At 39.6% G+C, this 25,920-nt stretch overlaps 1 protein-coding gene across 1 annotated transcript in view; it reads right to left on the bottom strand.

Annotated features, from left to right (window-relative positions):
• Positions 1–399: 399 nt before the first annotated feature.
• The window catches only part of LOC124802749 (beclin-1-like protein), a 48,341-nt gene continuing 22,820 nt past the window's right edge, over positions 400–25,920 (bottom strand). Inside the window, exons 6-8 of the mRNA XM_047263733.1 lie at positions 17,807–18,080; positions 4,391–4,605; positions 400–782 (exon numbers count right to left, since the gene is read on the bottom strand). Coding sequence (XP_047119689.1) covers positions 656–782; positions 4,391–4,605; positions 17,807–18,080 — 616 coding nt within the window. The 3' untranslated portion in view covers positions 400–655. The remainder of the gene's footprint in view (positions 783–4,390; positions 4,606–17,806; positions 18,081–25,920) is intronic.

The raw sequence follows: 25,920 nt of genomic DNA, 5'->3' as shown, positions 1-25,920 counted from the left end.
TTCACTCACTGATGGATCTTTGAACTTCTTGGTCCCATTTTCTTTATAGCTTTCTGCAACAGATGCACACACTTCCTATAACAGTATATCTGCATATTATCATCACAGGAACAAAACATAAATAACTAGCTATTCTCACACAGCATTCCACCATTTCCAGTTCTATTCTGTTTACCTTATTCTTAGCCTAAACATGAATGAAGAACCAATATTATATTATACACGTTAGTCACTCAACAAAAAAGCAAAATGACTGAGATCAAACAATATTTTTCACTTCATTCTTATACTTAAAAAGGGAGGAGTACAAAATGTGTCAAAATACACTCATCGCAAAAATAACACACTGAAATAAATTTTAACACACTACAATGACATTTTCTGTTAAAAATCATGGCATCCTTGTGACATCTCTGCTTTATGAATACATATTATACACTTCGAGAAAAAGATACATTCATTATGAAAGACATAAGCCAAGTTGTAACAACACAGGTGCCCATTGAATTTATACAAGGAGATGGGTCCAAAGATCCATTTCAGTCACTTCCTATATGGTGTATGGGTAAGTTAAAAAAAGCCAAAAGGCTTCAGCATTTACATGCGGACACACACACATCATGACTAGCTCACACTGCACGCCGCAATACAATGATTAACGTTGGGAGGCTTCTGCTTCATCTTTTGTAAACTGTGAGCTAACCCACGCAAGGCCCCACTTCAGATTGGTCAAGAGGAACTTAAGAGACTTTGTCCACTGCTCTTCAGAGTTGAACTGAATCCTGAAATATTAAATACAAAATTAATCATATCAAAGAACAGTAGATGAAGTTAAAATGATTTTAAAACTGATATGATATTACAAAAATATGTTAGAGAGAATGGTAGTAATGCATGAGAATGCTGTAACAACATACATTTTTATCAGAATTGCAAACCTACTAAGGTGAACCCAAAACAAATGGTGTGGGATGATTACCAAATGAATATTTCTCCTTCATGACAATGTACGACCTATACTGTGAATCAAATGAATGAAAAATTTAGACATTTTGGCTGGCAAATTTTTCAAAGACCTGCCAATAATCTGGACTTGGCACCTTGCAACTTTTATCTCTTTCCCAAGATGAAGGCCTGGCTGACTACTCAATTTCATGACTATTGATGAGCTCAAGGATGTTTTCAACAACTGGCAGCACCATTCTATGATGAAGGGATAAAGACACTGGTGTCATGTTATAATTTTGAACTGGGTGGCAACTATGTGGAGAATTAATGTGAACATGTAAGTACAGATTGTGCGTAAAATCTATTATTTTGTCTGTTAACAGCCAGTTAGAGGTTACTTTATGAGCAGCCCTCATACATGTGAACGTCAATACTGTTATGGAACATAGGGGCTCATATAGCATCAAGAATTACATCATAATCACTACTTTTATCCAAGGGAAAGTAAAACAAACTGTGGCAAGGTTTGTTGGTGGAAGAATATGTCAGGCAATCCCCGTGGTTCAAGGCAACAGTGATGGAGCTTTTGTCAACAGGTAGGATTATAAGGTCAGGATTAGTTTTTAGGTGGCGGATTGTGATTCCTTCTGTGGATGTAAGGTTAATTTCAATGTTGAGGGATCTGGAGAATTATGATGAGGCAAAGTTTGAGGTTACAAAATTCTGTAATCTCAACAGAGGGACGATTTGGGGACAGTAGAAGTGGATCGCAGTTGGATGGATGAATAGACTGAGGCTGGCATGGTTCAGTATTGGTTTTGGGTCAAGTATGATTGGTAGGGTTAACCACGAGAAAGTGTTTCCAGTGTACTGGCCAGGAAAAGGAGAGAAAGTCTTTAACAAGTCCAGCATAATTAGATTTGGGAGTGCAATGGAAGGTAAAGCCTTTGGAAAGGACTGATACTTCTTTGGGACTAGGGCTTTTGGGAGAGAAGGTTCATGACTGTGTTTCAAGTCTGTTTTGGTCCTGGATTTTGTATAGTAATGGTGAGTTTTGGAGAATCAGTTTCTATGCCAGAGTTTTGACTGACTCTTGTGCCCTGAAATGATAAATATCCTATCAACTATCCTCCCTAACCTTCACAAAACAGTGTTCCACCATCCACCAAACCTATGCTAGATCACTGCCCATCCCACTCCATCCCTGCTCCCAACCCATTACCTCATGGCTCTTGTCCCTTAAATAGACCTAGATACAAAGACCTGGCCCATACATCCTCCCACCACCACCTACTTCTGTATGTCACAGGTATCTCCTATCCCATCAAAGGGATGGTTACCTGTGAAAGCTGTCTGTCTGCATGAATGGCTACTGAAAAACTGTGGCCGAGTCAGTTGGTGAATATGCTGCACAATACAACGTGCTTCACTTCAGTGACTGCTACACAGTCTGCACCATCTGTATACCTCCTACAGCCTTTCCGAACTGCCTGTGTGGGAACTCTTCCTATGCACAGGTGGAAACTCTCCCTATGTTTCCGTAAAGCCCTGGCTTTTATCTTTGCTAGTTCCTGTCCTTTACCTATTTACCCTCTTCCCTGCTCCCACACCAGCACTATACAGTCTTCTATTCCCCAAGACATTTTACCCTGATCTGTTGTTCTCCTTTTTCACTTCTCTTCCCTCCTCCTCCTCAAACCTCCCAACTGCACTTAGCAGCCCTACACTGTCTCCAACATGTTCCTGCATGCTTCTATAAGCAGCTTCCCCCACCCCTATTCTGCTATCCCTCCCCTCACTGCCCCAGCCTTTTTCCTTATCCCCACAACCCATACCACACTGCTCTCCCATTTATCAGGGACAGATGCAGTTTGCAGTCTGGCTTCAGTAGCCAGGGACAGGCCATGTGGGTGAGAGTTCTCCTTTTGTGTGTGTGTGTGTGTGTGTGTGTGTGTGTGTGTGTGTGTGTGTGTGCGCGCGCGCGCGCGTGTGCAGAACAAGGCCTTTTGGTTAAAAGCTTAATTGTAATGTTTTGTAGTGCCTGTCTGCGACTCATCAACTCCTCTATGCGGTGAGCAACAATCTATCCTTTTCACAATATTGTCATTATTTAGAGACACCGTTACACCCCCCCACCCACCCCAAAAAAAAAAAAACAACACACACACACACACACACTTAAGTGCCAAAGAAACTGATAGAGGCATGCTTATTCAAATACGGAAAAATGTAAACAGGCAGAACATGGCGTTGTGGTCAGCAGCGCCTATATAAGACAACAAGTGTGGTGCAGCTGTTAGATCGATTACTGCTGCTACACTGGCTGGTTATCAAGATTTAAGTGAGTGTGAACATGACGTTATAGTCGGTGCTCGAGCGATCTCCAAGGTAACGATGAAGTGAGGATTTTAATGTACGGCCATTTCACTAGTGTACTGTGAAAAATAGGAATCTGGTAAAACATCAACTCTCCGACATCACTGCAGCCGTAAAAAGATCCTGCAAGAACAACACCAACAACAACTGAAAATAACCATTCAACGAGACAGAAGTGCAACCCTTTTGCAGATTGCTGCAGATTTCAATGCTGGTTCACCAACAAGTGTCAGCATGCTAACCATTCAACGAAACATTATCCATATGGGCTTTCGGAGCTGAAGGCTCACTCGTGTACCCTTGATGGCTGCACAACACAAAGCTATAAGCCTTGCCTGGCCCTGTCAACAGCGACATTGAAGTGTTGATGACTGGAAATATGTTGCCTGGTCGAACAAGTCTTATTTCGAATTGTATCGAGCAGATGGACGTGCACGGGTATGGAGGCAACCTCTTTAATCCATGGACCCTGCATGTCAGGAGTGGACTGTCCAAGCTGGTAGAGGCTATGTAATGGTGTGGGGTATGTGTCGTTGGAGTGATATGGAACCCCTGATACATCTCAATACGGCTCTAACAGGTGACACGTATATAAGCATCTTGTCACATCACCTGCATCCATTCATGTCCATTGGGCATTCCGATGGACTTGGGCAATTACAGAAGGACAATGTGTCACCCCACACATCCTGAATTGCTATAGAGTGGCTCCAGGAACACTCTTCTAAGTTTAAACACTTCTGCTGCCCACCAAACTCACCAGACATGAATATTATTGAGCATATCTGGGATGCCTTGCAACATGCTGTTCAGATATCTTCACCCCCTTGTACTCTTACAGATTTATGGATAGCCCTACAGGATTCATGGTGTCAGTTCCCTCCAGCACAACTTGAGACATTAGTCGAGTCCATGCTACGTCATGCAGTGGTACTTCTGCATGCTTGTGCCCTACACAATATAGAACAGGGGAACCAGTTTCTTTGACTCTCTAATGTATTCGGGACTAACTCTGCTTTCTCATTATAAGTGGACTTTAAATAATTATAGCGAGTTTCCTACTTACTTTATATTGTAGGAATTTCCAGTGGCAGAATCTTCTATTCTTCCCTTCTCCATACGATAAGGTAAGCAGAAACCTGAATCTCCCTTCTCTACTTGTTCCTTGAACTGTTGTAGACAGTCAAGGAACGCAACCATTGCAGAGTCAAATTTTGTGTCCCATAAGAAACGGAAACCACCAGAGCCATACAGGGGCAGTTCTCTATTGTCCTTCAATACCTGAAATTATTAAAACTATTATACACACATGTCAATTCATACCACTGCACAAAACATAGTCAATCGAATTTGAGATACACATAACTTTTTTTATCAGCTTAAAAAAGAATTGTTGAACTGTGTTTTATCCATCTCAAGATGTACATTTGCAATCCATTTAGTTTGCGTACAGGAGACACATTAAAAATTCATAATACAGTTACAACGATTCTTACATTAATAAATAATAGCACTACAATATGAGATTTTCACTCTGCAGCGGAGTGTGCGCCGATATGAAACTTCCTGGCAGATTAAAACTGTGTGCCGGGCCGAGACTCGAACTCGGGACCATTGCCTTTCGCGGGCAAGTGCTCTACCAACTGAGCTACTCAAGCACGACTCACACCCCATCCTCACAGCTTTACTTCTTGCTGCAAAAGGCAATGGTCCCGAGTTCGAGTCTCAGCCCGGCACACAGTTTTAATCTGCCAGGAAGTTTCAGCACTACAATAAATAACAACTCTATTAAGGATATTTCTTGGATTGTGTAACACATTGTATCCAGTTCAAACTTCCCGTTTGTCCTACATGAATTCATCCACTGAGTGATAACACTACAGTGTCAGTACCTCATATAGCTTTCTTTTAAGTGAACCGAAATTCATCTGCACCAACTTGTTCCCTTTCAATTTATTACAAATTTTTATTCCCATGAACTGAGGTCCCTGGGCATACAGTGTGAGGCGGTGGGTGCAGAGCATAAAATTTTCTTTGCTTCTAGTATCATGTGAATGGACAAAATTGTTTCCCCTCAAATAATTCATGTCTGGTGTACATAAATATAATAATCTCGATTATGTATAAGAATGGCAGGGTTAATGTTTTAGGTTTTCTAAATAATGGTCAACATGGTTCTTTGTGATTTGCAGTGCACATATTTCAAATGATTTTTTTCTGCATTTTTAGTATCCACACTGTTTGCTGAGTTACCCCAAAAAACAATACCATACCTAATAGTGGATTCGAAGTACCTTGTATACGCTACTTTTCGTGTGCCCATGTTAGTTGCAGTTGATAATATTTGCATTGTAAATGCAAAGCTGCTCAGTTTCTTTGCCAGGTATTCAATGTGTGCCTGCCAGCTCAAATTTGTATCTACATTTAAACCTAAGAATTTGACTGAGTCAACTTTTTCTATATCTTAGTAGTTGTATATAATCTTAATCCGCCCACATTTTGACTGTTTGGTTTTTAACTGCATCATGTGAGTCTTAGATATGTTAAGACCATTCAAGATGATGATTGTGAATTGCATCCACTGAACTGATTACAACCTGTACTGTTTGTACATCACAAATAAAATGATTGGTCTATGTTGTGTGAAAATGTGTCTACTTCAGTCCTGGACTGAAGGTCTGTACAGCTTTTTGTATGAGACAGAGAACACTGACCCACTTATTCCAGTACCTTACAGATCAGAACTTGATTAGCTAATTTACATTTGAGATCCTTTATTGTGACAGTCATGACTGACAAAGATGGACGAACACAGTTGGAACACTGTGAGAATGATTTAAGGACACTAGAGAGGTTACGAGAACACACAAATATTTTTAACTGCAGGTCTATCATCTTCAACAGTATCACATTAATAAGGATGGTGGTGAGATGCTCTTCTGCAGCAATGGTACATGGCAAATATATTGGCCTTCGAGAGAAATCAACAATTGCCAAACACATATTAGAAAAACATAATTTGTTCTATATTATGCAGCCTTGGCGTTTATATTCTGGAACAGCCTCATAAAGAAAGCTAATAAAGGTAGCCAACAATCAATGCCGTTGGGAAGAAGACCCCTCCATGACATCACATTTATGGAGATAGCACAGATACAGCCTAAGAATTTCACCAGAAGATCATAAAAATGATCTCAAAATGCAGAACTTTTAATAAAAAGTCAATCTATTTTAACTATGCATTCTGTCACACACATACACATTATATATACAAATCATCCTAAAAGAAAACTATTTAATTGTGAATAGATTAGATAGCAAAGTGGTTTATTATTTTTAATTTTTTACAAATGTAAATTGTACATCTGTATATTTCAATCAAGCAGCAACCATCCACAATTGTGCCAGCAACCACCCATAGACAGGAACACTCAATGTACATGTTATGAAAGCACTATTGCAATTCTCTGAAAAACGTAATTTTGAACAGAAATCAAAGAACTGCAATTACTCCAACACTGATATTTGAGTAGTGGAGACCCGAACACTTCTCATTTGCTATAAATGCAAATTCTCATTCACAGAGTGAATTACATAACATAACAAATCATATGTTGTAACAAATTGAATCCTGTTGAAATATTTGACACTGATAGTTTCAAACTGCTTTATTTCTTGCACATAAATATCAATAAAGAAATCAATTTTCAGTTACATGTTTGCAAAATAAACAGTACAGCTCAGCCAAAATTAGAATTTTATTGTCTTATAATGCTGAAGTTCAATCATTTACTTAGTGAACAGGAGACACATCAGATTGTAACTATAACAGATTATACATGTATTATAAAACCTGAATTTGTTTTTATCCTGCACAAGTAGTGACATCATAATCTAAAAATTCCTCAACAGAGTAATCTCTCTTCCACACCAGAATGCAACATATCAAACAATGGAAAATCCATACTAGAATGTAACAATATTATGAAAAGTTAGGTTGCCACTCACCATAAAGTGGAGATTGTCACAAATAAAGCTTTCGGTCATTAAGGACCCCATCAACAATAGAAGAGTTGCATTTACATGTGTGTGTGTGTGTGTGTGTGTGTGTGTGTGTAAACTCTTTGCCTTTGAATATGTCTGCTTGTGTCTGTATATATGTGTGTGTGTGTGTGTGTGTGTGTGTGTGTGTGTGTGTGGGCGCGCGCGCGCGCGCGCACCCGTCCTTTTTCCCCCCCTAAGGTAAGTCTTTCCGCTCCCGGGATTGGAATGACTCCTTACCCTCTCCCTTAAAACCCACATCCTTTCGTCTTTCCCTCTCCTTCCCTCTTTCCTGATGAGGCAACAGTTAATTTTGTGTGTATGTTTGTGTGTCTATCGACGTACCAGCGCTTTCGTTTGGTAAGTCACATCATCTTTGTGTGTGTGTGTGTGTGTGTGTGTGTGTGTGTGTGTGTGTGTATATATATATATATATATATATATATATATATATATATATATATATAGATGATATGGTTATAATAGAGGGAAACATTCCACGTAGGAAATATATATCTAAAAACAAAGATGATGTGACTTACCAAATGAAAGTGCTGGCTGAGGGACTGCGTCAGCTTTCAGACAACACCACATACAAAGTTTGCCAAGGCAATCCCATTCCTGATGTCCAGGCGGAGCTTCAGGGAATCCTCAGAACCTTAGGCCCCCTACAAAACCTTTCACCTGACTCCATCAACCTCCTGACCCCACCCACACCCCGCACCCCTACCTTCTACCTTCTTCCTAAAATTCACAAACCCAATCATCCTGGCCGTCCCATTGTAGCTGGTTACCAAGCCCCCACAGAACGTATCTCTGCCTACGTAGATCAACACCTTCAACCCATTACGTGCAGTCTCCCATCCTTCCTCAAAGACACCAACCACTTTCTCGAACGCCTGGAATCCTTACCCAATCCGTTACCCCCAGAAACCATCCTTGTAACCATTGATGCCACTTCCTTATACACGAATATCCCGCACGTCCAGGGCCTCGCTGCGATGGAGCACTTCCTTTCACGCCGGTCACCTGCCACCCTACCTAAAACCTCGTTCCTCATTACCTTAGCCAGCTTCATCCTGACCCACAACTTCTTCACTTTTGAAGGCCAGACATACCAACAATTAAAGGGAACAGCCATGGGTACCAGGATGGCCCCTTCGTACGCCAACCTATTCATGGGTCGCTTAGAGGAAGCCTTCTTGGTTACCCAGGCCTGCCAACCCAAAGTTTGGTACAGATTTATTGATGACATCTTCATGATCTGGACTCACAGTGAAGAAGAACTCCAGAATTTCCTCTCCAACCTCAACTCCTTTGGTTCCATCAGATTCACCTGGTCCTACTCCAAATCCCATGCCACTTTCCTTGATGTTGACCTCCACCTGTCCAATGGCCAGCTTCACACGTCCGTCCACATCAAACCCACCAACAAGCAACAGTACCTCCATTACGACAGCTGCCACCCATTCCACATCAAACGGTCCCTTCCCTACAGCCTAGGTCTTCGTGGCAAACGAATCTGCTCCAGTCCGGAATCCCTGAAGCATTACACCAACAACCTGACAACAGCTTTCGCATCCCGCAACCACCCTCCCGACCTGGTACAGAAGCAAATAACCAGAGCCACTTCCTCATCCTCTCAAACCCAGAACCTCCCACAGAAGAACCACATAAGTGCCCCACTTGTGACAGGATACTTTCCGGGACAGGATCAGATTCTGAATGTGGCTCTCCAGCAGGGATACGACTTCCTAAAATCCTGCCCAGAAATGAGATCCATCCTTCATGAAATCCTCCCCACTCCACCAAGAGTGTCTTTCCGCCGTCCACCTAACCTTCGTAACCTCTTAGTTCATCCCTATGAAATCCCCAAACCACCTTCCCTACCCTCTGGCTCCTACCCTTGTAACCGTCCCCGGTGTAAAACCTGTCCCATGCACCCTCCCACCACCACCTACTCCAGTCCTGTAACCCGGAAGGTGTACACGATCAAAGGCAGAGCCACATGTGAAAGCACCCACGTGATCTACCAACTGACCTGCCTACACTGTGACGCATTGTATGTGGGAATGACCAGCAACAAACTGTCCATTCGCATGAATGGACACAGGCAGACAGTGTTTGTTGGTAATGAGGATCACCCTGTGGCTAAACATGCCTTGGTGCACGGCCAGCACATCTTGGCACAGTGTTACACCGCCGGGTTATCTGGATACTTCCCACTAACACCAACCTATCCGAACTCCGGAGATGGGATCTTGCTCTTCAATATATCTTCTCTTCCCATTATCCACCAGGCCTCAATCTCCGCTAATTTCAAGTTGCCGCCACTCATACCTCACCTGTCATTCAACAACATCTTTGCCTCTGCACTTCTGCCTCGACTGACATCTCTGCCCAAACTCTTTGTCTTTAAATATGTCTGCTTGTGTCTGTATATGTGTGGATGGATATATGTGTGTGTGTGTGTGTGTGTGTGTGTGTATGTGTGTGCGCGCGCGTCCTTTTTTCCTCCTAAGGTAAGTCTTTCCGCTCCCGGGATTGGAATGACTCCTTACCCTCTCCCTTAAAACCCACATCCTTTCGTCTTTCCCTCTCCTTCCCTCTTTCCTGATGAGGCAACAGTTTGTTGCGAAAGCTTGAATTTTGTGTGTATTCCCTCTTTCCTGATGAGGCAACAGTTTGTTGCGAAAGCTTGAATTTTGTGTGTATGTTTGTGTGTCTGTCGACCTGCCAGCACTTTCATTTGGTAAGTCACATCATCTTTGTTTTTTATATATATATATCAATATTGGATTCAAATTAATGAATATATATATATATATATATATATATATATATATATATATATATATATATATATATATATATATTTTGTTGATAGAGGCCCTAATGGCCAGAAGCTTTATCTGTGCCGGTCTTTTTGTTGTGCCTATCTGTGACAAAGCATCTCTACTTTATGGCCAGTGGCAACGTTACTTTTCATAATATTGTTACATTCCATGCTGGATTTTCCATTGTTTGATATGTAGCAGTCTAATATAGAAGAGATATTACTCTGTCGCAGAATTTTTTGATTATGAAGTCACTACTTGTTTAGGATAAAACACAAATTCAGGTGTGAGAGTTGTGTGTGAGAGTTGCATTTGTGTGTGTGTGTGTGTGTGTGTGTGTGTGTGTGTGTGTGTGTGTGTGTGTGTCATCTATTGTTGATGAAGGCCTTAGTGGCTGAAAGCTTTATTTGTGACAGTCTTATTGTTGTGCCTATCTGTGACTCAGCATCTCCACTATATGGTGAGTGGCAACTTTCCTTTTCAAAATATTGTTAGACTGTTACATATTTTCTTTTCATTGATTCAGTTTCAAAATTCCCAAAATTTAGGGTTTTTAGCTTTTTGTATATTTTCATTTCCAAACATTATGGGTTCTGTGTGGAAAGACCAAGTCTGTATGGTGAAGCATAAAACTTTCTTTGTTCCTAGTTTGATACCTGTGGTAGAAGTTATTCGGAAGAAACAGTTGAAGATTATTGTTTGTGAAGAAAATTATTTCATGTGAGCACAACAAGAAAACAGTATGGCTGACAAGATTTTCTTGGTTCTGCACTGAACATGTTTCCAAAAATTTTTTTCAGCAAAGTTGATATTCTTGTCATGTTGCTAGAATTTCCCCATAAGACGACACTGTATCTCACAACTGTCTCAAAGTAATTATTGTATTCTTGTTTTGTCGGGGCCAGTTACTTTGGGTAAGAATGAAATAGCAAATGCCAAGCTGTTTAATTATGCCTATGTGTAATTATAGTCTGTGTGTAAGGACAATTATGGATCTCTGTCCAAATGCATTGCTAACTATTTAATATGTTCCGCTTTATTTAGTTCCTGACTTCTATGCATAATCTAAATTTCACTTATTTTAGATTGTTGTCTCCAACTGCATCAGCTGGATTTTTGAAATATTTAGTTTTAGACCATTTAGGTAGAGCAAAACATTTACGTTTTTTAAAGTGTTTATGAGATTTTCAGATATTTCTTCTGCATGTCTATTTTCTATTGGTACTAATGTGTCATCAGCAAATAAAATTGAATCATAATTTACATTTATGTCGAAAAAGAAAAATGATTGAACCTTGGGGTGTCACCTATGAAACACTTCTCCACTTCAATGAGTACTTTACTTTGCTTTACGTTATGGCAATCCTTTGCTTTCTCTCTGTCAGACAGGACTTTCACCACTGCAAGCTACTACCCATAATTCCATATCTTTCATTTTATATAATAAGGAATGGTCCACACAGTCAGACATTTTTGGTAAGTAACAAGTTTCCCACAACTTTTTGTGAAGCTTTATTCATGAATTCAGAGTCATTTTGGAATCCAAACTGACTTTTTGACATAAAATTAAATTTGTGAATGAAATGATCATTGCAATTCAGTAGCAAAATTTCTAATATTTTTGAAAACACAAGAAGAATGGAAATTTGACAGTAATTTCTCATGCCTCTTTGGAGCCGCTTTTAAATGGTGGTTTCACTTCTGCACATTTGAGAAAGCCTGGAAAGCAGACTTCTTCAAATCGATTCATTATTTTGGACAGTGGGCATGCTATTATATTTCAAGCTGCTTTGATGATTTTGGTAGGAATTTAATCCCATCCCACACATTTTTTATTTTGTAGGCTTAACATAGTTTTTTCTACATCATTTGCTGTTTAATTATCACAAGGGGTGCCACAAGGTTCATTCTTTTTCTTTGTTTTTACATATGTGACTTACCTGTAAATATAAATTATCATTCAGTTTTATTTTACTAGACTCTTAGTATTGTTTTGACTTGAGGCAAATAAATGTACACTACCTTTCAACATCAGAGTTTGCTACAGTTATGAAGAATTTATTAAAATTTTCTGACATCAGAACAGGATTTAGAATTATTTTATCTTTTATCTCTATTTTAGATATTTTCCTGATTTTCAAATCTCATCCAGTGCAGTCCCCACCAACCAGTCTTTCCTTTTCATCCTGACCAGTAAGTCTTCTCTGACCCAGGGTTCTGGACAACTTTTCCAAACTCTACCCCTTTTCCTAAACCTTACCACTCCTTTTCCTTCACCCCTCTTCCTTCTCCTTCAATCCTTCTGTCAGAAACAGGATCCACTGGCTCCAAAAGCTTGCAAATTGTAATACTTTTGTGTGTGTGTTTTCTGCCGCCACTTGGCGAGTACTTTTTATTTTTATTTTTTTAACCTATACATGGAGACAGTAATAATATTCTGTTGTTCAACCTCTACACCGCAACTTTCAAATACAAGTTCTTTGTTCAGTAAATTAAAAACGAGTTGTTAACCAGTGTACAGGTGCCTCCACGAGTCCTGTTTTTCTTACAAAAGCTTTTATCTACCCTATAGTTTTCTAATTTATTTAAAACTGACACAGACTCTTCCATAAAGGAGTGTTCATTTAGGCAAATGACTGATGTTTCTTCCTTCTGAAGGACAGTGTGCACCTCATCCATTTTTGTGCTTTTATCCCACAGATCCTCCCCCCATGAACCATAGACCTTGACGTTGGTGGGGAGGCTTGCGTGCCTCAGCGATACAGATAGCCGTACCGTAGGTGCAACCACAACGGAGTTGTATCTGTTGAGAGGCCAGACAAATGTATGGTTCCTGAAGAGGGGCAGCAGCCTTTTCAGTAGTTGCAGGGGCAACAGTCTGGATGATTGACTGATCTGGCCTTGTAACAACACTAACCAAAACGGCCGTACTGTGCTGGTACTGCAAACGGCTGAAAGCAAGGGGAAACTACGGCCGTAATTTTTCCCTAAGGCATGCAGCTTTACTGTATGGATAAATGATGATGGCGTCCTCTTGGGTAAAATATTCCGAAGGTAAAATAGTCCCCCATTCGGATCTCCGGGCGAGGACTACTCAAGAGGACGTCGTTATCAGAAGAAAGAAAACTGGCGTTCTACGGATCGGAGCGTGGAATGTCAGATCCCTTAATCGGGCAGGTAGGTTAGAAAATTTAAAAAGGGAAATGGATAGGTTAAAGTTAGATATAGTGGGAATTAGTGAAGTTTGGTGGCAGGAGGAATAAGACTTTTGGTCAGGCGAATACACGGTTATAAATACAAAATCAAATAGGGGTAAAGCAGGAGTAGGTTTAATAATGAATAAAAACAATAGGAATGCGGGTAAGCTACTACAAACAGCACAGCGAACGCATTGTTGTGGCCAAGATAGACACGAAGCTCACAACTACGACAGTAGTACAAGTCTATATGCCGACTAGCTCTGCAGATGACAAAGAAATTGAAGAAATGTATGATGAAATAAAAGAAATTATTCAGATAGTGAAGGGAGACAAAAATTTAATAGTCATGGGTGACTGGAATTCGTCAGTAGGAAAAGGGAGAGGTGAATATGGATTGGGGCTAAGAAATGAAAGAGGAAGCTGCTTGGTAGAATTTTGCACAGAACATAACTTAATCATAGCTAACACTTGGTTCAAGAATCATAAAAGAAGGTTGTATACACGGAAGAACCCTGGAGTTACTGACAGGTTTCAGATAGATTATATAATGGTAAGACAGAGATTTAGGAACCAGGTTTTAAATTGTGAGACATTTCCAGAGACAGATGTGGACTCCAACTACAATCTATTGGTTATGAACTGTAGATTAAAACTGAAGAAACTGCAAAAAGGTGGTAATTTAAGGAGATGGGATCTGGATAAACTGACTAAACCAGAGGTTGTACAGAGTTTCAGGGAGAGCATAAGGGAACAATTGACAAGAATGGGGGAAAGAAATACAGTAGAAGAAGAATGGGTAGCTTTGAGGGATGACGTAGTGAAGGCAGCAGAAGATCAAGTAGGTAAAAAGGACGAGGGCTAGTAGAAGTCCTTGGGTGACAGAAGAAATATTGAATTTAATTGACAAAAGGTGAAAATATAAAAATGCAGTAAATGAAGTAAGCAAAAAGGAATACAAACGTCTCAAAAATGAGATCGACAGGAAGTGCAAAATGGCTAAGCAGGCATGGCTAGAGGACAAATGTAAGGATTTAGAGGCTTAACTCACTAGGGGTAAGATAGATACTGCCTACAGGAAAATTAAAGAGACCTTTGGAGAAAAGAGAACGACTTGTACGAATATCAAGAGTTCAGATGGGAACCCAGTTCTAAGCAAAGAAGAGAAAGCAGAAAGGTGGAAGGAGTATATAGAGGGTGTATACAAGGGCGATGTGCTTGAGGGCAATGTTATAGAAATAGAAGAGGATGTAGATGAAATGGGAGATATGATATTGCGTGAAGAGTTTGACAGAGCACTGAAAGGCCTAAGTCGAAACAAGGCCCCGGGAGTAGACAACATTCCATTAGAACTACTGACAGCCTTGGGAGAGCCAGTCCTGACAAAACTCTACCATCTGGTGAGCAAGATGTATGAGACAGGCGAAACACCCTCAGACTTCAAGAAGAATATAATAATCCCAATCCCAAAGAAAGCAGGTGTTGACAGATACGAAAATTACCGAACTATCAATTTAATAAGTCACGGCTGCAAAATACTAACACGAATTCTTTACAGACGAATGGGAAAACTGGTAGAAGCCGACCTCGGGGAAGATCAGTTTGGATTCCGTAGAAATATGGGAACACATGAGGCAATACCGACCCTACGACTTATTTTAGAAGCTAGATTAAGAAAAGGCAAACCTACATTTCTAGCATTTGTAGACTTGGCGAAAGCTTTTGACAATGTTGACTGGAATACTCTCTTTCAAATTCTGAAGGTGGCAGGGGTAAAATACAGGGAGCGAAAGGCTATTTACAATTTGTACAGAAACCAGATGGCAGTTATAAGAGTCAAGGGACATGAAAGAGAAGCAGTGGTTGGGAAGGGAGTGAGACAGGGTTGTAGCCTCTCCCCAATGTTGTTCGATCTGTATATTGAGCAAGCAGTAAAGCAAACAAAAGAAAAATTCGGATTAGGTATTAAAATCCACGGAGAAAAAAATAAAAGCTTTGAGGTTCACCGATGACATTGTAATTCTGTCAGAGACAGCAAAGGACTTGGAAGAGCAGTTGAACGGAATGGACAGTGTCTTGAAAGGAGGATATAAGATGAACATCAACAAAAGCAAAATGAGGATAATGGAATGTAGTCTAATTAAGTCGGGTGATGCTGAGGGAATTAGATTAGGAAATGAGACACTTAAAGTAGTAAAGGAGTTTTGCTATTTGGGGAGCAAAATAACTGATGATGGTCGAAGTAGAGAGGACATAAAACTTAGACTGGCAATGGCAAGGAAAACGTTTCTGAAGAAGAGAAATTTGTTAACATCGAGTACAGATTTAAGTGTCAGGAAGTCGTTTCTGAAAGTATATGTATGGAGTGTAGCCATGTATGGAAGTGAAACATGGACGGTAACTAGATTGGACAAGAAGAGAATAGAAGCTTTCGAAATGTGGTGCTACAGAAGAATGCTGAAGATTAGATGGGTAGATCACATAACTAATGAGGAGGTAATGAACAGGCTTAGGGAGAAGAGGAATTTGTGGCACAACTTGATTAGAAGAAGGGATTGGTTGGTAGGACATGGTCTGAGGCATCAAGGGATCACCAATTTAGTATTGGAGGGCAGCGTGGAGGGTAAAAATCATAGAGGGAGACCGAGAGATGAATACACTACGTAGATTCAGAGGGATGTAGGCTGCAGTACGTACTGGGAGATGAAGAAGCTTGCACAGGATAGAGTAGCATGGATAGCTGCATCAAACCAGTCTCAGGACTGAAGACCACAACAACAACAACATCCCACAGATATGTAGCAGTCAAGCCATTTATGTTCTAGTACATTAAGAATGATCACTAACAGTTACTTATTTTTGAACACATCTCTACCTGAATAATGTTTCTCTTTTTACAGAGTTTCTATTTATCAGGTCAGCCCCCTGATCTGTTAGTACCCTCAACTCCATATAAGTTTGCTCTGTCAATAACAATTTTGCTAAAACTTATGGAACCTATTCTATGTAGATGAAAGCCATCCTGTGCTATACAGTTCGCACTAATAAACCTGTTTCAGTCTAAAAATATTGTTCCTAATTCATTTCAATGATCATGGATACTGTAGTTTATTTTTTCTATGTATTTGTCACTTATGGATAAATATTGCTTGTTCATCAAATCATATTCATTGTTTTGTTGAGCAGCTCCCTTTTGCTGCAACTTCAAACTGAATTTGTCCTGATGTTTATAAAAACACATTTGTAGCTTTTGCTGCTCTTTAAGGTTTTTGAGGTTTGGTTTGCATGCAAAACATTCCTGAAATGTTTATTTAACTGATGTGTTCTTATTCCTGGGTGCACATCAAGTTCACAATCTGGAATCATGACATTGTTTGGCATTCATCATCAAATAATAAGAAATCATATTCAATACACTGTTTCTTTTTTATGCCTGTCTTTTTTGTGCTGTATGACAGACCATTTACATTGGTTTGTAATTTCCATGTGTGTGTTCCAAGAGCATCAGGTTTGTTTTCCACTGCAAGCACATGAATTTTCGTGGTTATATTTACTCAAAGATGCACTATTCCCATCACTTGGAGGGTTCACATTCTCTTATACAGATCATGAATATGAATGCAATGGCTTATCAGTGCATTAGAACTTGCTCTCTGGTGTCACATCAATTGAAAGGTGGGTAAAAGATTTCCAAAGGTACTATGCTAGTTTTGAAAATGCTTACTTGAAGAAATATGGCAACTAGCTACATTTTATACAGATTTATTTGTGTCATGATGTGTTTTGAGTTTTCAGCCATCTTCAATAAGGGTAATACATACTATGTTTTTGTCAACTGTACTCTGAATCCTGCAGCTGTAGCTTCTAGCTCCTTTTTTTGCATTTATATGAAGAGCACACACACTTTTAGCTTCACAGATGCTCTGCAGCATCCACCATCAGTTCATGTCTTAATGAAGATATACATGTATTATGCCAACTGAAGATGGATGAAAACCTATAACGAGTTTTGGCATAAATAAAGTTAAGTGAATAATGGCTGGCTGCTATTTTATTCAAGTATTTTAATCCACAGCCACAGAGCTCAACAACCTTTGCCATTGATACATTATTGAACAAAAGTACTGTTCTGCAGGTCTTGTAGCTGTTGAAATGTGTTGGGAAATAAATATAATATTGAGAAACATTTTAAATCAGAAAAGCTCCGCATTCACTAGCGAGAAAATGCTGCTGCTCTTTAACAGAAACAATTACTTCCGGTGGGATGGAAGGCTAATATAGTCAAAAACAGATGTTAATTTGGACATAAACATATGCTAATTTGAAAACAAGTGGATTCTAATTTTACCAAATATAGATGCTACATTTTCATGTACCTATTGATTAGTTAAAGAGTTACAAACATACCTCAATATAAGAATGATTCCCATAAGGTACAAGCCTGTACTCCTTGAATGAGAGATTCATTTTGCGTGCCAGAGCTGCTAGCAGAAGAGCAGTTTGTCCCCATGCAGCATTGATTTCACTCCAGTCAACAGGGACACTTGGCAGTCGCCCCAGCCGGAAATTATTTATTGTACCAAAATGCCCTGAATGCCATATATGGAATGTGGCATTGAAAACATTTGTTTTCTTCAGTTTGTCCAACTGTGCTTGTACGTATGTTCGTTGACATTCTAGGCTATATTCATATGAGAAGAAAACTTTAGGAATTACAAACATTTTCAAAACTCATTTATTAGTTTAAATTCTAGTTAACATGAACATCAGTAATTATTGTATAATATATATCATTACATCATTCACTCACACAGTGTGTTCCATAAATCACATCCAGGAAAATTTTCAGTGATCTGCAATGTGTCAACATGTACACTGACAAAAGACAGGCAAATCATAGCACTTTAGTCTGTATACTGTAATGGGAATAAACTATTACTATACTGTTTAATGCTATTCATGCTTATGATTGATTTAATCAAGTAATTTAGAAAGAAAGATGCTACTACCAGTTACACTAAACAACTGCTTTTTATCTCCTATTAGGAGGTTAATAGCCAGTTATTACAATGGCACTGTTCAAGGAAAATAATTATCTACAAATTTAAATAATGAGTGTTTACTGTACATTTCTACTTGTAATACAGTTTTACAATGAACACTACTGCTTGTTAAGTAGCAAACAGAACCACTCAATCTTTCAATGTAGATATTCAAATAGTACAAAGAGTGAATCACGAAGGATGTTTTTTATCTTCCTTTGAAATGGATAAAATTCTCTGTTTGTTGCCTTATTTTAGATGGCAGCTTGTTTAATACCTTTGCACAGCAGTGTATAGGTCCACTGTAAACCCTAGACAAGAAGGCAAAAATCTATATGAACATTATTTTTATGAACCCTGAGTTTCTCCCGGCAATACTATGACTATAATATCAATGAGTCACAGTTGAAATCAGCCAACTCTTACACATATCTGGGTGGGTAAAGTAGGTGATAGACTTTAGTTTATTGATGGAATACTGAGGAAGTGAATCAGTTTACAAAGGTGGCTACTGACAAATCACTTGCATGACCCATTCTAGAACATTGTTCATGTGTGTGGGACCCATATCAAATAGCACTTAACAGGGAATATTGAACATATAGAGAGAAGGGCAGCATGAATGGTCACAGGTTTTTTTCAACCCATGGGAGAGTGTTACAGTGATGCTTAAGAAACTGAACTGACAGAGTCCTGAAGAAAAGCGTAAACTATTCCAAGAAGTTCTACTGACAAAGTTTCAAGAACTGGCTTTAAATGGTGACTCTAGGAATATATTACAACTCCCCATGTATTGCTCACATAAGGATGTGATGACAATATTAGAACAATTACAGCACACACAGAGGCATTCAGACAATCCTTCACACACTCCGTATGTGAATGGAATGGGAGGAAACCCCAATAACTGGTACAATGGGATGTACCCTATGCCATGCACTTCATAGTGGTTTGCAGAGTATGGACTGCAGATGTATACATTGTTCAAATATCTCATGGGAATGCCCAGGTGACATCATTATACCCTTGAAAATGTCACCCAACTGCATTCCCCTAAGTTATTTGACTATTTTTACGTCTTGCGTACATCACAGTTCACCTGGATCTCATTTTGCTTAAAAGAAGAAGAAGAAGAAAAGTCAAACACACACACACACACACACACACACACACACACACACACACACACACACAGGGATTGGGGGCAGGGGAGAGAGGGGGCAGGGGAGAGAGGGGGCAGGGGAGAGAGGGGGCAGGGGGGAGAGAGAGAGAGAGAGAGAGAGAGAGAGAGAGAGAGAGAGAGAGAGAGAGAGATTACAGATCAAACATTTTTGAAAATGAGCTAAGCATTCCTAGACCCTTAAAAAGGCTTCTGTAAAATGAGCTAAGCATTCCTAGACCCTTAAAAAGGCTTCTGTAAGATGTGCAGTAATCTACTTTACACAATACTCAATATTCTGCTTGTTGTTGCTGTTGCTGTTGTTGTTACCTTCAGCTTCCATGCTACTCTATGGAGTTCAAGACAAATCATCTGTGAATAACTACTGCACCCCACACCCATCTGGTCATGCTCACTGTACTCGTCTCTTGGTCTCCCTCTGCAATTTTTATCACCCACGCTGCCTTCCAGTGCTAAACTGACAATTCCTTGATGTCACAAACTATTTCCTATCAACTGATCCTTTATTTTAATCAAGTTACGCCATAAAATTGTTTTTGCGAGTTATATTCAATACCTCCTCATTGTTTAGGCAATCTATCCATCCAATCTTCAGCATTCTTCTGTAGGACCACATTTCAAAAGCTTCTATACTCTTCTTGTCTGAACTGTTTATTGCCCACATTTCACTTCTGTACAAGGCTACACTCCAGAAAAATGCCTTCAGGAAACACTGCCTAACAGTTGAATTTAATGTTAACAAATTTCTCTTCTTCAAAAACACTTTCCTGGCCACTGACATCCTACAGTTTATATCCTCTCTACTTTGGCAATCGTAAGTTATTTTACTAACTAAATAACACACTGTATCCACTACTCTCAGTGTCGTATTTCCTAATCTATTTCTTTTAGCATCACTTGATTTAATATGAGGGTGAGTCAAATGAAAACCTTAAATTTATAATAACAAATCCAAATTTCGCACCGTTATCCTGTAAGTTGGTAAGCGTGCTACAAACAGCGTGCAGAATGGCCTGTAGGTGGCAGCATAGTGCAGATGCACACATACCATCGCAGTATCAGTATAAAGATGGTCACCGCACTTGCGACTTGCACCAGGGAAGAACAGCGTTCTATTATTCGGTTTTTGCTTAGTGAAGGTGTGAAACCTACTGAAATTCATCGACGAATGAAGGTTCAGTAAGGTGATGCATGTTTGTCACAGTAGCAAGTCTATGAATGGACTAGGAAGTATGCAAATGGTGTGACTTCAGTGGAAGATGCTCCTCATCCAGGTCAGACACAATGAGTTGTGACTCCACAGAACATTGCTGCAGTTGAAGCCATGGTGAAGGAAAAACCACCGAGTGACACTGTCACGAGTCAGCACACCACATTGTGCATGATGTGCTCCAGTTTCATAAAGTGTCTGCAAGATGGGTGCCACGGCAGCTGACTCCTAAAATGAGAGAACAATGTGTTGATGCTTGTGAAGAACTTCTTCGGCACTTTGTATGAGAAGGTGATGGTTTCCTTGCAAGAATCGTTACTGGGGATGAAACCTGGGTTCACTTCCACCAACCGGAAACGAAGAGAGTGAGCAAGGAATGGTGCCATTCCTCATCACCAAAACAAAAGAAGTTTCGAACAGAACCATCAGCAGGGAAGGTTATATCAACTCTCTCTTGGGACGAAAAGGCGTCATTTTGGAGCATTACATGCCTAGAGGGACCACTGTTACCAGTGCATCATACACAGATCTCCTAAAAACTCACGTGCGGCCTGCAATCAAATCAAAGTGACGTGGATTGCTGACAGCTGGTGTTCTTTTGTAACATGACAATGTAAGGCCCCACACTGCCCATACAACAGTTGCAACAATCACAGACCTGCATTTTGAGTGTCTTCATCATCCACCATACTCACCAGACCTTGCCCCAAGTGATTTCCATATATTTGGACCACTCAAAGACACAATGGGAAGAAAGACGCTCCGTTCTGATGAAGAGGTACGCCATGCGGTGCATGAGTGGTTGCGTGGACTACCAAAAGAATTTTTTTCTAAAGGAATTTATGCACTTTGTAGGCACTGAAGGACTTGCATTGAGCATGGGGGAGATTATTTGAAATGTGATACAGCTTTGTATGACTACTGCATAATAAATAATATTTAAAAAAATATTTACGGTTTTCATTTGACTCACCCTCGTAACTACATCCCTTGCCCTTTTGTTAATTTTCATATCTAACATCCTCCTTTCAAGACACTGTCCATTCCATTCAACTGCACTTCTAAGTTCTTTACTGTGTGACAAAACAACAATGTTGTCAGCAAACCACAAAGTTTTTATTTCTTCTCCCTGAACTTTAACTCTGCTTCCAACAGACTGAATAACATTGGGGATAGGCTTCTACTGAATAAATACTATTTAGTTTAGTTGCACAACCATAGAAAATAATTTCATGAGACGATAAGGAGTGAGAATATTCAGAAAAAGCTTACACTCTTGTTTATGGGCAAATACAAAGAGAGAAGCCAAACTCAGTTTCTAGATTAGTATATTAATGTCTTAACTCAATCTCAACTTTTTATACAAGTGTATCCAGAGAAAGTTTGGACAGTCTTTAATTTACTGTATGACCATTAATGCTAAACTGCTGATGCTAAAAAGTCATTTTCACTATTTTGAAATCACATCATATTAGTCTCTGTGAGTTTAAGACTAAAGCTTTTAGCTGTGAAGTAAACTATTCGCACACCTGTTCACCTAAGCACAAGAGAGAAAAAATTTAGTCATCCCTAAGAGAAGCCATGCTAAAACTGTGTAATGCCACCTATAGCTTTGATAATGGTCTCAATTTGATGGAAAAGAGAGTCCATAACTTTGTTCAGGTATACCACGTGCTGCTGAAGCCACTCACTGATAATTAGAGCATGTAAAAATACCAAATTGTGAGGATGTTATATGTACCAAATAGGTCCACACATTTTCTACTGGATTATGATCAGAAGATTTAGTGGGTCAGTCAAGGTATAATAGGGTGCCTGTGTGTTAGACAAATCACGATTGTATGTGTGCAATATACGAAAATCGCTGTTGTGGAAGGGAGTGTCCACAGCATACTCATCGTGAAGATGTAGAAGAAAGGTCAATACCTGGTCACCAAGAATGTTGAAATAAACTTCAGAGTACAAAAAACACTCCTAAAAATCAAAGAACCATCTTACTGGCCTGAACTGCACCCTCCACACACTGTGGGTTAAACACCTCACTCTGGTGGTCTTCAGACACTGCATCACTTTAAAAGACGCAAAATCACATCTCATCTGACAACACAACAAGCTTCCAGTAAGCTACAGTCCAGCTTCTGTGTTGTTTGGCCAATTGAAGACATGCCACTGTAAGCAATTACCATTTGTAACTTAATAAAGCTACCATAAATCCAAATGTTGATTTGAAGACCACAGTGCATTACTAGGGATGGTCCTATTGGAGGTGTTATGCCCTTGCCACCAAACTCTGAACTGGTAGCCCAGCAGTTTAACATGGCCTTCAAACCACAGTGATACTTCGAATTTTTCACATTAACAAACACTGCTAAAGGTAAGTCACAAATAAAAATTCTAGGACTGGCTGGGGCTCAAATCTATACTGTGGAACTTAACAATTGAGTTACCAAGCCACTAGCCCAACTCCAAATATGCCTTGCACGCAATTCACTTCTCTGTGTTCACTCAGAAACTGGTTGTGACGTACCTGCATTCACAGCCAACAACAATTACTATCTGTTAAGACTTAAGCTATTAACTGGAAAATGACCTACTCACCTCCTGTGTCCCTAAGCCGCCACACAAAAAATTAGGCATCCTTAGGATAAATCATGCTAAAACTGTGTAATACTACCTCTAGCTTTGATAACGGCCTCATTTTGTGGCACTCATCTGTGGTCCTCTCGGTTAGGATATTTTTTACAGCCACTGTTCTTATGCTGTGTTATATGGCTGCAATGGTACAATGTTCCTTGTACACACATTGGACAGTCCATGCTGATACACCAAAAAATTGTGCAACTTCATTCATAGTGTGGTCATCGCCATGCCCAGCATGATAGATCCTCTCTCTCTCGTGATCTATACTGCTCTGAAGTGAACAGTGTGCTATTTTATGAGAGGAAACCAATATTTTGACTGGTGTGCTTGTCTGAGATATGTCCGGTAAGGCAGAGTCGGGGCCTTTGATTAGGAAGTCATCAACAGGCATCATAGTTTATGAACTACCCCTTAAGACTATTCGAAGACAATTTATGTATGTTAAGGAGTGACCGATCCTTGTGGAATCTGACTTGGATCGGACATGTTCTGTGGGACCCAAGCACATCTCATGAACCATTCTCACAGCTTTACTTCTGGCAATACATCTCCCAACTTCCAAGCTTCACAGAAGTTCTTCTGGAGAATGTGCACAACTAGTACTTCTGGGAGAAACGAAATTGTGGAGACAAAGCTTAGCCAAAGACTGGAGGAGTGTTTCACTTTAGTGCACCGTACTGCAAGGTGAAAAGTACGTTCTGGATTCTGATGTTAATTTTACATCTGCGACAGAATCTATCAATGAGCCCTGCACTTTCTATTAGGAAGATTTTGGCTATGCAAAGGGGTGACACTACTGAATATATAATTTTTCACCCAAATTGTGTGTTTTCCTCAATTCTAAAAGATCACCCTGACCCCCTCATCCCCTCCCTCTTCTCTCTGTCGTCTTTAAAGCCAAAGGACAACAAAGCAAAGAGTGATTTAAAATGGAGGTGACTTTTTTGTAAAAAAGAAAAACTAATAAAATTAGAGAAATTAAACCCTCACCAAACAGGAAAGTAAACTGCAGACTGTGAGATGATATTTAAAAATTAAGGAGATGCAATAGATTGTATAAGATAATGGATGCTTGTATAACTGACAGTTGCTCATGTTAGATTTGTGTACATCTGTAACATGCAAAAATATGTATGCTATATTTCTTAGTGTCTTCATGTATATTTTAATTTTAGTTATAACTGCTAATAATTATCTATTTGACAGCAAGGAACCTCCCTTCAAGCTAATGTAAAGGCACTGGGTATCTGCTGTATACAACTGTTCACCATAATTATTTTGACATATACTATTTCTTACACATTTTATGTTAATATGTAGGTGACCTGAAGTTGGTTGCTTGATCGAATATGGCTGCTCATAAATACACATTACAGTCTCTTTTGATGGCTTTATAATGTCACTCTTTAAATAAAAATGTGATTCAGATGAAAGCTTTGGAAGTGCAATAAAATTCCTAAAATATTTACAATCTATTTCACAGCTCTGGCAATAGTTATCTTTGTGTTTCAACAAGTGACCAACAGCTGGCAGCCTATTGTCGGCTCGGAGAAAAGGAAGCCGTATCAGTGCATAGATGCCCACCACATTGTCGGCTAGCACCTTGCTGGTGTAGTGACCTGTAATATGCATTACAGTACAGTGATTTGTGTATGTCCCTGAAGCAAGTGTATGAGTGGTGTTAAGGAGATGTAATCTCTGTGAAAGATGCACTATGCTTAGGTCATGCATACTGTGTAGTGATGAATGAAAACAATGATGCAGTGTAAGAGCTTTTGAAGGAAAACAGGCCTATTACTGTAAATGAAATAGCCATTATATAGGATATTTGTGATGGTTCAGCACACAATACCGTCCACGGTATGCTGTGATTCAATTTAGTGTCCACAAGACGTGTGCCGTATCAGTTGATAGCTGAATTGAAAGGTCATCACTGTGATGCCTACGAGAAACTTTTTCATTTTCATCAAAGGTAACATATTTCTGAAGTTTTTCCAGGAGGTAAAACCTGACCACTGTATCATCAACCTAAAATGAAAAGACCTTGCATGAGAGAGTACTACTCTTCATCAAAGCTAAAATAATTATGCACTCAATCACGGGCAGGAAAAGTCATGCCCACTTTTGTCATGCAAAAGGAGTAATTTTGGAGTATTATATGGAAATGGGATTAATAGTGACCAGCAATTCATACTCAAATCAGCTATAAAATCACTTCTGTTCTGCAGTCAAGAGTAAACAACAAGGGCTTGTGACTGCAGGTGTTTAGTTGCAACTTGACAGTGCTCGTCTCCAACAAACAGCTAATTCAAGCATAACAACAATAAGGGATATGTCTGGAACACCCACTTGCACACCAGACATCACCCTAAGTAACTTTCATGTGTTTGGACAGCTCCAGAACTGCAGGGTGGCAAGCATTTTAAAAGCAATAAAGAGGAGAAAATCG

The sequence above is a fragment of the Schistocerca piceifrons genome, chromosome 6 (assembly GCF_021461385.2).
Source record: "Schistocerca piceifrons isolate TAMUIC-IGC-003096 chromosome 6, iqSchPice1.1, whole genome shotgun sequence".
Taxonomy (NCBI): domain Eukaryota; kingdom Metazoa; phylum Arthropoda; class Insecta; order Orthoptera; family Acrididae; genus Schistocerca; species Schistocerca piceifrons.
Note: the sequence above shows the minus strand (reverse complement) of the source record. Positions and strands in the feature narration are given on the sequence as shown.